The following is a 17,254-nucleotide window of genomic DNA, read 5'->3' on the forward strand; positions in this document are numbered from 1 at the left end:
ATTGAAGAAAGAATGTTCCATTCGCCTAAACACTGCTTCATATGACTGAGTGAGAGTATGACAAGACCTTAAATTTCTAAACAAGAATATAGCAGAAAGCTGAAGAACTCCTGGTCCTACTATTTACATTTTTCACTTTATACTATCCACCCGGTAGAACTTGAACCCATGACCTCACCCTCCCAAAAATCACTTCTTCTTTTTCGTTTGTTTGTTTTTTCTTCTCTTTGGATTCATATGTTTACAATAATCTGGTAAACATCTTGATCTTCGTTCAACATAAAGCATTAATCTAAACAAGGCAAATGCAAATAATGCATGCATCAGACTCTGCCTGCATACTTTTTTAAACACATGAAGCATAAACACTAACCAAATTCAATACATAAAGCAGAGTAACCGATATTTACAGCAAAGCATCAGTTAATAAGAAGTAAGCTTACAACAGAAAGTTAGAAGCAACATAATTTATTGTACTAGTAGTACAAATGAGTGATAAGAGAAGCCAAGGTGGCTGCAACCAAGATTAAGATTGAAACTCCTATGGAGTTCCGGTTGCTGTTGCCAGAGCCATGTTGATGATGGTGGTTATTGGCGGCACCTGCTGCATATACCGGGATAAATGCTGTACCTCCTTGTCCATTAGGTGAACGGGAGCCGCCATTATTTCCATTCTCACCAGCGCCAGTGACTCGACCACCATTAACATGTCCACCATTTCCATGTCCGTAGGCATGTCCAATCTTGCTGCCATGCCGAGGTACATTTTTTTCTCCCAAGTGACTTTCCTGCGAAGAATCTGCAAAATGCAATATTAGGAGGGTACATTTGGAAAAGGTGAGTGGCATAATGGAGAGGCAAGGCTCTTGTGTGCTTCAAGCTTAAGAAAATGCATTCTGATATAAAATTTTGAGGTTGTTTGCTTGGTTGACTGGTTTACAGTATCTAGTTGAGTTAAATGTTGGCGTTAGATTAAGCAATCCAATCTTAAGTTGATGGCTTTGCAGAATTCTTCTAGCCAAAACCAAATCAACCATATTATAAAACCAAATATTGAACTGACTCTCTTCTAGGGTTTCACTCCTATTAGAGTAAATATTATTTAGTAGATTGTTACATATAATTGTTATATAATTTGGATGACGTATTAGTGAAAATAAGCTTTTGTGAATGTTTTACGTACATTGAAATTTTGATGGTGATTACATAATAGTGAAAGAACAATATTTCTATCACCCCTGTAGACAATATTCCATGAGTTTGTCAAAATTAACAGAAGTGGCAGAGTGACTTATCATGCACATGCATTAGAAATTTAATGATCCAGTGGGAATAAGGTTCGTTTTTATTTTATGCCACTATTTTATGTTGAGTGTGTGTTGGAACCTTAAAACATCATCTTAATTAACCACTTCTAATTACCTTCTTTAATTGTCTCTATTACTTCTCCCCTTACAAAAGCCCAAAACTGAGGCCCACTATGAATGAAATCCCATGGCTTATAAGGCACATCAGTAAAGGCCTTGTGAAATCTTTATAATCAAGAGCCCTAAGAAGGGGAAGTCAACGGTTATCGCCAGATCCACCTCAGAATCGTGCGGTTAGACATAAGATCGTACAAGTCCAATAATAGGAGAAGCCCAATCTTGGCTCAACAAACCCAATCTTGGCTCAACAAACACAATCTTGCCAAATAGTCTAGGTACATCTAGAAATCGCCATACAACCTTTCCAGAGATTATCGTAGGAAATATCCATTGAGCAACCATTCCCAAAGATCAAGGAAGTCAAGTAAGAGTCCCACAATGACTCACACACTGAGTCAACTCAAGGATACTCCACCTCGATTCTCTCAACAATCTCAATCCCACCGAAATAGCTCCAACAGAATATATTATCAAAACAACTAGATCCCACTTTCTCAAGTGAAAGTCCTGCGAGGACTCTCACTCTCAAGCTCTATCTATAAAAGGAACAACACACCACAATATCAAGGACACTCTATCTCTACTACTCTCATTTTTCATTATCATTACTCTATTATTATTTACTCTCATTTTATACAATTTTAATTTAGGCATCGGAGGTGGAACAACCGCCACACCCCCCATTTTGCGGCCTTCAATCACTGGTCAATTTTTACTCTTAGCAAGCTTTGAAATCAAGTCGCTACCAGGATTGACAACTGTCTCAACAGTTGGCGCCTTCTGTGGGAAACGAGGATCATTTAAATGATCCAAAGTTCAAACAAGACAAGGTCACGAATGGTAGCCACGAGATCTCAAGGCCAAACCGAAGATACCCTCAACATGGCCAATGTTCCTCCCCTCCAGCCAAAGAACACCAACCAAAATGATTCAAATGTCACCGAAACTGTTGAAACTCTAACAACACCCTTCGTCTTTGGGCCGCACTTGCCAACTGACATGCACCTAGGGACGTTGGAGTTCCAGCTTGGACACATTTTAGAAACAATGGAGTTGCTGTTGCAAAGGAGTTTCGAGAATTAGCACAGGGAGAAAGACTCATCGGATGCAGAATATCAACCTAAGACATCCAAACAAACCTAAAAAGCTACCTGGAAGCAAGGGAAAAACTGAGTTGACAGACGCTAGAGTGGACGCTATCCAAGTTGCCTGGAGGCAAGGGAAAAATTGAGTCGACAGACGCTAGAGTGGACGCTATCCAAGTTGCCTAGAGGCAAGGGAAAAACTGAGTCGACAGACGCTAGAGTGGACGCTATCCAAGCTGAACTGAAGAATATATCTCAACAATTGAATGGTTCTCACAACCCTACAAGCGACGGTTTCTGCGGAACAGACTTACCGTTCACCAAAAAGGTAGCCGAGGCCAATCTGCCCCCAAGTTCAAGCTGCCGCACCTGGACTGTTATGACGAGAGCAAAGACCTAGCATACCATTTAGAGACTTACCGAGCTCACATCGTGTTACAGGCCTCATCAGATGCGATCATTTGCTGAGCCTTCCTGCTCACTCTCAAGGGAGCAGCTAGACGTTGGTTCGGCAGTCTGCAACCGCAGTCCATTGGGACTTTTGCTGAGCTATGTAAAAGTTTCCTTTCCCATTTTATTGGAAATCGTCGACGTCGTAGGCCGGCGACATATTTACTAACAGTAAAACAGGAGTCGAATGAGTCATTAAAAAGTTATATGGCTCGATTCAACTGGGAGAACTCACTGTCGACGACCTAGACGAGAGGGTGGTACCCCCATTCCTTTTGGGAGGGATATGGCCTCATGGCCCATTTATGGCAAAGGCAGCTCGCAAGCCACTACAACATTTGGAAGAACTCATGGCGAAAGCTAAATTTATCAATGCGGAGGAAACAATAAAAGCATTTGCAGAGCAAGCAAAGAAAGAAAAATCTCCGGAAAGAGGGGAGAGTCGATGACCAAAAAGAGACATTCAGTCTCGCAGGGCAGAAAATAGTTTCGTAGCATACCCCGCTCCTCAGTAATGTAGAACCAGGTGAACCACTATATGTTTATTTGGCGTCTTTAGCCACAACCGTAAGCTCCGTTCTTATCAAGGAAGATCGAAAGGCACATCCAATAAAAGTGCTAACTAGTTAACTGCTAAAGGAAGCATTACATAATCCAGACACCTACCTAGCCCAGCGGACTGCTAAACCCGTCAGACAACTACTAAATCAAGCGGACACTTGCCAAATTCGGCGGCCTCATCAACGAGTTCTTTTTTTTTCTTCAAATTTCCGATCCCTACTTCTCCCCAACATCTACTTTAGGTTTTGCTACCATTTATTTGTTGTTATACATTTTCTAACGTTGTTTCTTTAAAAATTGGCTAACGTATTGTCAACCCCATGTAAACACGAGCCAACATGAGCGTTAGAGGATCCATGGTACCATTGGGACCATTTTGCAGGAAAAATCGCCACTTTAAAGGCACTCTACATTATGCACTCCTACCAAAAAATTGCCACTTAAAAGGTGAGAGCCAACATCTTGCTTGGGCCGGTAAAGGTACTCCTTTACGCGGTTAATTAAAACAGTGTCTGGGTAGCCCACCTACAAAAACAAATCTCCACATGCATGATATAACAAAGGTGAAGAGTCAACATCCCACCCGGGTTGGTAAAAGTATATCCCGTTCACAAAAGCTGTACTCCTTTACACACCTAGTTAAAACGGTGTCCGGGTAGCCCACCAACACGAAAACGCCTCCATTCGCATTGCACGACGGAAAAGTAAAAGGCCAACATCCTGCCTGGGTTGATAGGGGTATATCACATCCCAAGAGATAGTACCCCTCTATACAACTAATCAAAACAGTGTCGGGTAGCCTACTTACCAAAGTACAAATCGCAATCTTCAAAGGTGTCGGTAATATGCCCACTTACTAAAACGCCATCGTCGGATTGTGCATGTTGTATCACATTGGACCCGCTGTATTGCCTTGGACCCGCTGTATCGCCTTTGACCTGCTTGGATCAGACACCCAAACTCGTCTCCCCAAGCTCAAAAATGGATGCATGGCATATTAATTGCTACTCTTTACTTTTTCCTATGATTATTTGCTCTTTACTTCCGCGACATATTAAGCCATGCGTACATACATACATACATACATATATACATTCATTCATACTTCCGATCATGCATCCATTCATGCAGACATCCACTCATACATGCATCCATTCATGCAGACATCCACTCATACATGCATCCATATAGATACCTATGGACTTATGTTTTAAACCTCATACTACTCAAATAGTGCATGAGTATGCCTACATACCAAATCAACATCTTCGGATTGTGTACGAGGTATCTTCTTGGGCCTTCTAGCACCAAACGCACAAACTCTTCTCCCAAAATCAAAATCAATTACAGAGTAATTAGTGCGATAATTTTTCTTGACTTTGGTGGAACATGCTTGGATCGAATTCAAATAAATATATACAAGAATTGCAAAAGACAATGGTAACATTACTGGTGCGAAGAAAAGAAATTAATTCCCATTAGGCAACCACTGTGACCTAAGGAAATGGCGGGGTACTGGTGAGACAAAATACTTTTCCCTTTACAAAAGCCAAAATTGAGGTCCACTATGAATGAAAACCCATGGCTTATAAGGCACATCAGTAAAGGGCTTGTGAAATCTTTATAATCAAAAGCCCTAAGTAGGGGAAGCCAACGGTTACCGATCCACCTCAGAATCGTGCAGTTAGACATAAGATCGTACATGTCCAATAATAGGGGAAGCCAAATCTTGGCTCAACAAACTCAATCTTGGCTTAACAAACTCAATCTTGTCAAATAGAGTCCAATTACATTTGGAAATCGCCACACAACCTCTTAGAGATTATTAGGGGAAATATCCATTAAGCAACCATTCCCAAAGATCAAGGAAGTCAAGTAAGAGTCCCACAATGACTTACACACAATCAACTCAAGGATACTCCACCTCGATCCTCTCAATAAACTCAATACCGCCGAAATAGCTCCAACATAATATATTATCAAAACAACTACATCCCACTTTCTAAGGGTGGTTACCAATATATGAGGAAAGTAAGTGAGAGTCTTGACTGTCACTCTCAAGGTCCATTTATAGAAGGAGCAGCACACCACAATATCAAGGACACCCTATCTCTACTACTCTCATTTTTCATTATCATTACTCTATTATTATTTACTCTCATTCTATACAATTCTAACTTAGGCATCAGAGGTGGAACGGCCGCAACACCCCCATTTTGCGGCCTTTTATCACTGATCAATTTTTACTCTTAACAAGCTTAGGAATCAAGTCGCTACTAGGGTTGACAACTGTCTCAACAGTTGCTATTGAATAGTGGTTCAAAGTAATATATATATATATATATATTTTTTTTTTGACATGTCCGCACAAGAGGGGGGAGGGGGATTCGAACTAGTGACCTCCGTTTTATTAGGCGTGATCCCAGCCGATTGAACTACCTCTTGAGGACGGTTCAAAGTAAAATATTGATTCCTTGTCATAGGTCGGGAATTTTATGCAGAGGCAATATAAGAAGTGGAGACAAGAATTTGTTGCAGTTTCAGAGATTCAAAGTTTCTCTAATGTTATGACCTAAGAAGAAATTGTTCATTTTAAAATAGCAGGATGAAGTGAAGGATTTGCCTCTAAAATTCAAGACCTCAATCCTTTTGGCATAATATAAAGGTTTCCATTCAAGATAAGAAATAAACAAAGTGCCTCGTAAGAATCCCTCTTTAACCAAAAAAGACAAAGGCAGGCACCATTTTCTCCTTGATTCCCTTGGTACCTTGGGACTTTTCCAAAGTATAAACTAAAGGGTTTGAGGTCATTATCTTTTTACTTTAAATTTGAATAGTTTCTCTTGTGTTTTGGGGATCACCATGTCCTTGCAATCTCTCCATGTGAGGGATGATTTGGCTTTCTTGACTATACTTTTTATGTGAGGGATTTGGGTTAGCTTCTATAATTTTCTTTTTTTTTTTAAATAATAATTAAAAAAAGAAAAAATTGAGAAGCAAGGATGTGAAGAATTGCAGGGTCAAATTTGAGACCCAAATTAGAGGCACAAAAAACTTAGAAGGGGAGAAATGAGCTTGTAACACAAACGAGGGCTAAAAGTAACTCAAAAGTACCTGAAGAAGGCAAGGCCATCTGAAGAGGGGAAGAAATTGCGAAAACATGAAGGTAGGAGAAGAATATGAGAAACACTGCTATTTCTTTACTTCCCATTTGGCTTCCATGCATATAGGACCTTCAAATCGTATATTTTGTTCTCTCTCTCTCTCTCTCTCTCTCTCTCTCTCTCTCCATATAGATGTACATATATGTTTATATATATAGACATATATGCATGCGTATAGGTGTAAATAAGTTGCAGTTGATTGTGTTTATAGAGTTTTTGGTAAAGTAGAGAAGATGATACTTATCTCTAAAGTCAGTTAGGGAAAAAGGGTGAATAGAAGGATAAGAAAAAACAAAAAAAAAAAATAGTTGGGGAAAAAAAGAGTAGTAGGGCATGTATGGCCCCACCCCATGAACACGAATCTTTGGACAATGGTTTGCCCCTTCCTAATCCTATGTAAAGCTAAAATGAATAAAACGGTGGGTGTAAAATCTAAGGCTCATTGAGTATAAATCCGCATATAATTTTTTGTTGGCGCATTTAACGGTGTATATAAAGTCAAAGTCGGTAAGTACTCTCAAACTACCACTCGATTGACAATGTTCATCTTAAACTTTTAATTGCGACAATGTTTATCTTAAACTACCAAAAAATGACAATGTGAAGAAGATTAAATTTTTCTTAATCAGACAAAAATAGTTGAAAGTTTCAATTTGGTGAGATTATGACCCAATCACAATAAAAGAATAAAGAATGGGAACCGTATAACTTTTTACAAACACCGTCCATTTACCATTAAATTATACAAAAATCCAAATCATAATCATTAAACTCAATTTGATTTTCTGCAGCATCAGATTCAGGATCATTTGGGTAAGACAGACAAATTCTCTTCCTTTTTGAGCATCCCAAAATTCTGACTGCTCTTCATCATTCTTGGCAGTCACAATCGGTCATGATTCCTTTCGAATTAGGCTTAGGTGCTGTAAATGCTGTTGTTTTTCTAGGGTTTAGTTTTAATTTCAAATGCTAAATCCATTCCTTTCATGTTGAATTACCTGAAAGGGCAGCTGCCATTGCACAACTTGCCAACAACATAATGTAACATTCATTATGTTGGTCTGCCACTTGCACACCACTTGAGTTTAAAAACTAAAAAGGGTGGGGATTAAAAGAGGTGGGAGGGTGAGGATGGTCCCCCACAACCTCAAACCACCACCAACACCACCACCACCACTTAAGGAGTGGTCCAACTATCCCCTTTTAGTTCTCTTTTTTGGATAACATAACATGCATTGACGAGTCTCACATGGTGCATTGTTAACATGACAAGTCCATAAAAGAACAATTTAAGACATGGGAAAAACTGAGTTAATTGTCAAAATTGAAAACTAAATAACTAAATTAAAATAGCGAAAAAAAAAAAATAATATGGACCAGTTTTTATTATTTTCCCAAAAGGATATGCCAAAATAGGTGATACATCTTTCATAATTCATCCACTGCTGCTCTATCTATCAAGTATCAATAACCAAACAACTCAAGTGTCGACGGTGCACTCGAACCGAGTACTCGGGAAACAAAGAACACTTGCAGAATAAGTAAACAAGTGCTCAATAGACCACATCCCTAGATTATTTATGAACAGATTAGTAGTAAAAACATCCGGTAGTACAGAGGTCGTTTAATTGCAAGGGAGTACAAGGCAGTAAGGTTGTGGGTTCCAGCATTAGTCTCTCCATATACATGAACAATAACAATTTGTACACCAAATAACAAGAAGAACAGAAGTTACTACTGAAGACTCCCTTTTTTGCTATTCCCCATCAACATTTGAAACCTCGACAGGCAATAAGCCACAGTATGACGATCACAACGAGGATTGCTCCTCCTACCATCAGCTTCATTTGGAGATTCTGCAGCCACATCTTTCGTCGAAGTTGCCGGCCTTGCCTCTGGAAGCTGTCAGCCTGGATCCAGAACAAAAATCCCAACAAGCAAATGAATCAGATATAGGTCAAAAGCCATGTCAAGCTAGTAAAACTGAATGACAGATGTTATGTACCTGGAACTGTAAATTCTCTGTTTTATCAACCAAAAGTTCAATCCTCTCCCCACGATCCAAAACCTGCATTACATGGTCCAAATTTTCATCTTAAGTTCATTCTATTAGAAACTAGTGTTCTGAGTCTAATCTTACGTGAAAAAATAGATTTGGCTGGTCATTTTGTTTCCCTCAAGAGCGTGTGTGTGTGTGTGTGTACTTGATTATGCTATCCCTTCTTATTGGTTAGGCTATTTCCCTACAGTTCAAACATTTGCAAAGGTGTTGAAACCACATAACGTCTCCATTAATTCACATCAATTACATGTAAGGAAGAGAGCATATGAGGTAGCGACCAAACAAGCCAATGTAAAGTTCAATGGCAAAGAATCAAACATCAATCTCAGACTGCCACAATAAAATTCAGGGAATTGAAGTTGCAGTTAGATGGTTTAGTCAGAAGAAGGTGACAAGAGAGCCATCTTCAGAAGAAATATGTGGTCTTTTTCATCAGCCATTTCATGAGGAGAAAAGTAAACAGCTTTCATCTTGCATAATTACTTTCAGAAATGGAAATAAATTTAACTTTTGAAAACAACAAAAGATGATTTTCATCTTTGCAACCAAACAGCTCATAACAGAATTAAGTAAATCCAACACAACTCAATCATCCAACTGATCTCAAAAATTAAAAGCTCTCAACAACAGAAGCTATACAAGAACATTACATGTATCATGAAAAACCATTTGATCTAAGTTACTATCACCAGAGGACCTTCGTTATTTCAGGCATGCACCCTCTCTTACTATCAATAATTGTCAATAATTCCCATACAAAAATGGACTTTGGTTTTCACATAACACTAAATGCCTGTATGGTCCTGTAATATCATTTAGCGCTTTGCAAAGTTCCGCTACCCAACTAAAGAGTATTGGTGCTTGAGACTTTTTTTTTTTGATAAATATGTATATCCAAACAACGCACAGAGGGGGTGCAACCCATGTATACAGGCAGAATACAAGAGACCCCCAATCCATATAGAAATAAGAACATAAATCTAAAAATTCAGAAAAAGTAGAAACATTCGGAGTATGCCATGCCACTCTCAAATCAATCAATCCTATCTCATGGTCATCAAAACTTTGAGCATTCTGCTCTCACCACATCACACACAATGGAACCATCTGCCATAAGTGCAAAGCACGACGGTTGCCCAGCTGTCCTCTCCCACTTCCCAAACACTCGCTCACCCTGCGAGGCATAAACCAATCAACACCAAAAAGCTGAAGCAGTACACTCCATATTTCTGTTGCAACCTCACAATGCAGGAATAAATGGTCGATTGACTCTCCACAATGCTTACACATACAACACCATTCAATCACCATAATACCTCTTGCATAAATTATCCAATGTTAATATTCTTTCAGGGGAAAATAGGACTGCCATCCACACAAAGAAAGCCACTCTTAGTGGAGCCTTTACTTTCCAAATACTCTTCCAAGGGAAAATAGACTATACCGAAGTAGACAATACGTGATAGTAAGACTTCACCGCAAATGTCTTCCTTTTCGATAGAACCCGAAAAATTGTATCCTCACATCCGTACCGAACTTTTTGGGAGTATAACAACTCAAAGAATCGAGAGACCACGTCCATTTCATTTTACAAAGTATTGGTGCTTAGACTTTAAGCATTAGCAGAAACTTATGAGCTTTCTTCGTGTTTGTGCGTTTTCATTTTGACAGAAGGTTGCAAGGCTCTCATTTTACATATTTTAACATCTTATATAGCAAGTCCTTAAGAATTTTTTTAAAAAAATCTTCCTCTATACTTCTAATAAACCTGAACTGGAATGTGCTAACAGCATGACATGGAGACAGCACACATTCACTTAAAAATCTTCAATATATATATATATATATATATATATATATATCTGTGTGTGTGTGTGTGTGTGTGTGTACCACTCAATCTATTGATCCATATTCACCTTTAGAAACAATGGTTCCATTTGGTAATTCATTTTAGAGGATGTTTTTTAGTTTGAAAAAGTGTTCTAATATGATATAAAGATGAAAGTAGTTTTGAGTGTTTTGGATTAATTTTTTTTTTGAAAACAAAAAACAAAAGGGAGAATGAAAAAACATTAACAAACAAAGTCAATATTATTCTTATCAATCTTAAACATGCCTAGTCCAGATAAGTAATTATACTAATATTATAACAGTGTCTCTGTTCTTGGTCTCATTAATTAAAGGCCCGTAGTTACAATATGTCAACTCCTTTTTGTAATACCTGTGTTTATGAGGTTAGCTCATCACATAGTTCCCAAAAGAAGCAAACCTAGCTCATGAGGCCCTTAGCATCATATTGTTAATTCATTTAATTTTTGACATCCATAACCAAAAAGTAAAGGGAAGATTTCAGCAACCTAGCCTGACTAAATGTGAGATTTGTTTAAAACCTTCAAACTGAACTCACCTACCAATGGCAGTGGCAGTTTTCAATTTAGCCAAAGTAGTTCAGAGGATACTGGCTAGAACTCAAATTGGTCAAGAAATCTTTTGATCTAGCATGTCAATGATGAATCCATGCCAACTACCTACCTGGATGAGAGCCATAAACTATTTTTCCCTTCAAACCATTTGATGCTATTCAATTGACCCTATCCTTCATAGGATTTCTCATTTCAAATTAACGTTAACATAGAAGGCGGACTTGAGTCAACAAAGTAAGGATGACCTCTGACAAGGACATACCTTGCTATTCTCTAAATGTTTATATGATATAGCACAATAGTTTTTCACCCATTCTGTCCAAGCCTCTATTCCAATGCAGCAGATGGTACAGAAGACTTAAATTTGGGTTTCAGTTAGTGTCTTCCATTTTGAACAGCCTCTATTATTATTCTCTTTAGAGTCTAACACAGAAAGATCCTTAATATAGAACAACATCAACTAAACCGAAATTATTCTCTAGATCAACATATGGTATGCACTATGTACTAGCCCAATAAGATCAAAGATAGGTTAATCGCAAAGTTAACAAAAGTCAAGCCATTAAATTCATTTAGAATGAACACCAAACAAGCATTGATATGACTAAAACTGCTATAAGCGAGAGATAGAGAAACTCAGTTTCATTAAACAGATGCATGCAAATGCATGCAGATAGCACAAGGAGAAATGCTCTCCAGACTCTGAACTGAACTTCACCAAGATCAATCAACAAATACCATAAAAGACTAGAACTCATACACAATAGGGAAAAGCAAATGTAAATGTAATACTATTTACCCCTCCCTATTTGTATAGGCAATATTTACATGAACTTTCTCACTCCTATTTCTTAAGTAGTCCACATCAAAATATTGTCCCTAGTGGCTCTCCAGGCAGAAGGGACCACTTTCAAGGTTCAAAAGCACTCCACACAGCCTAAACTGGGAATACTCCACCACCCTTTACCATGAATACATACAAATACAACAAAACACTCCACTCCAATCACCCCTTGAGATTGAACATAACATATACCCCCGCCAATACTTTACTATTCCAAAAACAAAAAGGGTAAAGAGCTTAATGCCCCAACCTGACTCAAATCCACAACCAAATATCAATCAGGAAATAATCACTCAATCCAGGAATTGAGGCTTTATATGAGTACCACTAAACCACTTTTTCACCAAAATGATTACCGAAAGCCATCTCCACCACAAAGAATAGCCCTCTTTTTGCTTCTTCTAACCATTTCCAAATGCCCTTCCATACTCTTTTTTTTAATAAGTCTTACATACTCTATATACTAATAACGATCTGATCCACTTTGCAGAACCTCCTTTTGAGACCACCTTACAATTTCTCTCCATACCCTATACACTATACTCACAGCACCTCACTCTATTCAAGACCACCTTAAAATATTTCTCCACAAACTAGCACTTTATGCACCAAACCTCCAAATCTATTAATCAAGCAACACTAGACCCCCACTTGCCAAGTTCCCAAACCTCCAACTTCAAGGGGCAGTCACCACATTCTGTAAAATCAATAGAGAATTTTTATTGCACCACAATCTAGTGCGAGAGAGAACATGAAGTATTTCACATTATGTTGCTCAATACTTTGGTTTGTCTTCTCATTAGCACAATAATGATGCTTGTAGATACTAATGATGGTTATTATTACACCTTTTTATAAGAGGGTGGATGCAAGCACAGCTTTCAATGCAAAGGAAAATGTGCAACACATTCTTAGAGAAACTGTATCCTTTAAAACCTTCAATGCATAGCATGTTTTAATTAAAAAAACATGTATCCTTTAAAACATTTACTGCATATCATGTTTTAATTAAATGACTACAACATAAAATAGCTGGAAAGCAGGAAATTACAGGTACAGAGTTAAACTGGATATAGAAAGTGTTGAGTCACAACCAACAAGTCGCAATCACAAAGCTTTCAAAAACAAAACAATCATCAAGACTCAGGAGAACAAAAAGTGGAAAAGATAAGAGTACAGGAAAAACACATTTTTTTTGATAAATAAGTGATTAATTAAAAAGCGTAGAGGGGCACAACCCTAGTACATAGGAAGTATACATAGACACACACCCTTTAAAGATAAAATGAAGAACACAAGTCCACAAATTGATGCATGGTAAAAACTTGAGGAATGTTCAAGGCTCCCGCCCAAAGGAAAAACAATTTGAGAAACCTATTGCTAAGCTCCGCCATTGTCATTTACTTATCTTCAAAACATCGAGCATTCCTCGCCCTCCAAATAGTACACATAAGGCACAAAGGGGCCATTCTCCACACCTCCCTCGCCATTTTATTACCTCTTTGGCATTTCCAGCAAGCTAGGAGGTCAATTACCCTACCATGCATGACCCAATTCACATAAAAAAGGGTAAAAAGAACACTCCAAAGGGCACGTGCCACATCACAATGGAGGAGGAGATGATTGATAGACTCACCACTCCTCTTACACATACTACACCAATCCACCACGATCAAGACTCTCTTGCGGAGATTATCCAAAGTGAGGATCCTTCCTAGAGTAGCTGTCCACACAAAGAAACTTACTCTAAGTGGAACTTTAACCTTCCATATACTCTTCCACGGGAAAGAAGAGCTCCCCACCTCATGCCTCTCCAAAGAATAAGAAAGCACTCCAAAGAATGATCGCACCTCAAAAAGCTTTCTCTTGGAGGGAATCCACCAAATGCGGTCCACACCCCCCAAATGGCGCCGGGTCTCATACAATTTGCTGTAGAAATCCATCACCACCTCCACTTCCTAGTCCTGAGCCGCTCGTAAAAAAGGAACATTCCAATGAACTTCCTCATTCAAAATCTGCATATTATCACTCACCCAAGCCTCTTTGTTTCTAGCTATATGAAACAATTTAGGAAAGGCCTCCTTTAAAGGTTGATCCCCACACCAAATATAGTGCCAAAACCTAATATGGGATCCATCTCCTACTTCAAATCTGATAAACTTAGAAAAAGACTCCCACCCACTCCTAATATGCTTCCAAACGCCAACACCAAAAGACCCCTCAACCTGTTTTGTACACCAACCTCCATCCATGCTCCCATATTTTACTTCAATGACCTTCCTCCAATAAGCTTCCCTCTCCGTAGCATAACGCCATAACCATTTACCCAATAAAGCTTGATTAAACCTACGCAGATTTCTAATCCCCAAGCCACCATTCTACAAAGGAGAGCAGACTAAAGACCATTTAACTAAGTGATACTTCTTCTCCTCATTGGTACCACCCCATAAAAAATTCCTTTGCATCTTCTCTAACCTATTTGCCACACTCGATGGAATGGGAAAATAGATAGCAAATATGTTGGTAAGCTAGAAAGAGTGCTTTTAATCAGCGTTAGCCTCCCCCTTCTGATAAAAGACCCATTTTCCACCCCACCAACCTCACATTAAAGATGATGGAAAGAATATCAGGTAACATAAGCAACAGTTCACAAGCTTGCTCAAGAAAAATGATAGATTAGATAGTGAAACAAATACAAGGTAAAGCCGAACAATACAAAGATCTGATTTTGCAAACCCAACAGAAAAAAAAAAAAAGGAAAAGGAACCAGTAGCATTTGAATTTAAATATTTTTATTTTTGATGGGAAAGAGGAGCAAAAACATTCCAACAATCAATATTGAGCAGCAAGAAAAAGGCATACTCTCTAGATGCATTTCAGGAACTGAAACATCATCTCATCTCAAACAAAACTAAAACCTGTAAAAATATGTAGTAGAAGCATCAAACCTAATTTAGAATGATCACTGAGCATTTCACTTCTGCAAACCAAACCAGGGATTCCATCTTCAATAGCATAATTATTATAAACATTCTCAAAATTTTATACATAGCAGCATGCTACTTGTTCCAAGTATCCTTTCAAAGGTTGTCACTTCATGATAATGATTTCTGTATTAGAAATCTAAACAATTCTCAAAGTAAAAGGTAGCGAACAAGCTTTCGCTAAAATTTCAGTAACAGCAAGACAGGAACTTATTCTGTCGCTTTCTCCCCTGAACCAGTCAGGGAGGTGTTCCTCACACCCCACCACAAAAAAAAAATAACAAAAAACAAAAAACAAAAAAAGCAAATAAATGAACAAGCCCAAACACAAATACAGTAGTACTCTTTCACAAAGGACCGGGATCATGTTAAGGTTACTTATATATGTCTCTTCTAACACTCTTCATGGCTATCAATTACTGTATCGCTCAACAGGTAAGTAAATGTGTACCTTCTCAATATTGTCCATCATAATCCCCTTGACCTCAGATATTTGAGCCTTCAATTTGGAAAGCTTAGTCATTTCCTCTGGGTGGTTCATACAGTAGTCCATGTGCTCCTTAATCCTTGGCCTGATAAACAAAAGTACAACATTGCAGGCTAATAGAACTGATAAAGAAAACATAAAATTCAAATGTAATCAAGCATATACTCACCCAAATTCTCTGTCAAATAGAACTGATAAAGAAAACATAAAATTCAAATGTAATCAAGCATATACTCACCCAAATTCTCTGTCAAGATTGTACGCAATGCTAAATCGGTCTTCAAATAGATCATCCTCATCGTCGTCGTCTGCAAGTGGGTGTGGGCCATCATTTTTTATGCTAGCACCATATCGCTGCTTAAAATCATCCTTCACCCGTTCAAGGAACACAAAAGGCACACTCCTACCAGCCGATTCATCCGCAACAACAAGAAAAACTGCACACCCAAAGAAACAAACTCAACGACAGACATTTCAATCAGAAACTAAAAAGAAATTGACTACAACTTCTAAAAGACCAATACCAAACCCATTGTCGATGAGGAAGTTAAACGTATGCCCATCACACGAGTATGTGTACTTGCTGCTATTGGAAGGCAGCTTCTGCAAACACTGAACAGCAATGGTACTAAAGTTCCCCGAGTATGACGTATGCTCTGCTAAAACAACGGTTCCTTTCGCAACAAAGCTGTATATTAAGCCTCTCTGACTCATTTCAGAAATATAGCTTCAAACTTGTTGAGACACACAAAGAGATTTCACCAGTCCCTTGTTACAACAGCAACCTAACCAGATGATAGAATCCATAAATTAATCAAAATCCCAATTCAACCAAGCAAGAACACCAAGATCCATCAAAACCTAGAATTTAGTTTAACTTCTACTTATAAATCACCACATAATAATTCATGCAAAGACAAAACACCCAAGTAGCGCAAGAAAAGCGGTTAGTTACTAATTCCCCAAAACTAAACCAAGTATTCGTTTTGGTTCCTATTCCTAGGAAATGAGCCTCACACAACCATTTTGACTTCGGTGAAATGGGTTTTTAATTTTCTCAGCATCCAAACATAGGGTAATTGGAAACTGGATTAAAGACCCAAAAACCATTCTTAAGTTCATTCAGAATAATCAACAGGAAGAAGTAGATAATTAAATTATCGATCCGATCAAGAAAAGTTATGAAATGAGAAACAGATGTAAGAATGAATTAAGTTTGAGGATCAAAGAAAAAGTAGAACAAAAATTCAATTAGAATCAGAGAGAGAACCTGAAGAAATTGGGAGATGTGGAGGAATGACTTCGCGTGTAAGACTTGCGGGGGAGACTATGACTATCGGGGTTGGCGATTGGGGGATGGTAGTTACTGAAACGACGTGGTCGAGGTGCTATATATTTACAACGTGGATTACTATCTATTACTATTTACTATGTCCTCTATTTTTCCATGAATTCTTCTCTAAAATTTTATATATATATTAGAAAAATATATATTAAAAAAATTGAGAAAATGATATAAGATGTTTGTTAGAGTTGATAAGAAATTTATGTTCAATTTAAGGATAATATCAAAAAATATTAAATAGATAAATATTTATTTATAATATATTTTTAAGCATTTTAGAATTGTCTAGAAAATATGAATTTTATTTAAGAAAAATGCAAATTCAGTCATGGTTCATTATATCTTTAAAGAATTAGTCATGTGCTTTGAATTTTATAGAATAAATTCATGTGATTTGCTTTTGTGTAAAAGTAAAATTTTTG

At 37.9% G+C, this 17,254-nt stretch overlaps 2 protein-coding genes across 2 annotated transcripts; both read right to left on the reverse strand.

Annotated features, from left to right (window-relative positions):
• Positions 1-362: 362 nt before the first annotated feature.
• On the reverse strand, positions 363-6,868 carry LOC132167371 (uncharacterized). The gene is made up of 2 exons (XM_059578323.1): positions 6,638-6,868; positions 363-799 (listed from the first exon to the last, which is right to left on the reverse strand). Exons 1-2 carry the CDS (start codon positions 6,747-6,749, stop codon positions 477-479), a joined length of 435 nt encoding a protein of 144 aa, XP_059434306.1. The 5' UTR covers positions 6,750-6,868; the 3' UTR covers positions 363-476.
• A 1,181-nt stretch (positions 6,869-8,049) lies between these two features.
• LOC132180252 (vesicle-associated membrane protein 727) lies at positions 8,050-16,861 on the reverse strand. The gene is made up of 6 exons (XM_059593006.1): positions 16,758-16,861; positions 16,012-16,272; positions 15,726-15,924; positions 15,452-15,572; positions 8,693-8,755; positions 8,050-8,597 (listed from the first exon to the last, which is right to left on the reverse strand). Exons 2-6 carry the CDS (start codon positions 16,199-16,201, stop codon positions 8,454-8,456), a joined length of 717 nt encoding a protein of 238 aa, XP_059448989.1. The 5' UTR covers positions 16,202-16,272; positions 16,758-16,861; the 3' UTR covers positions 8,050-8,453.
• Positions 16,862-17,254: the final 393 nt, after the last annotated feature.

The sequence above is a fragment of the Corylus avellana genome, chromosome ca1, assembly GCF_901000735.1.
Source record: "Corylus avellana chromosome ca1, CavTom2PMs-1.0".
Taxonomy (NCBI): domain Eukaryota; kingdom Viridiplantae; phylum Streptophyta; class Magnoliopsida; order Fagales; family Betulaceae; genus Corylus; species Corylus avellana.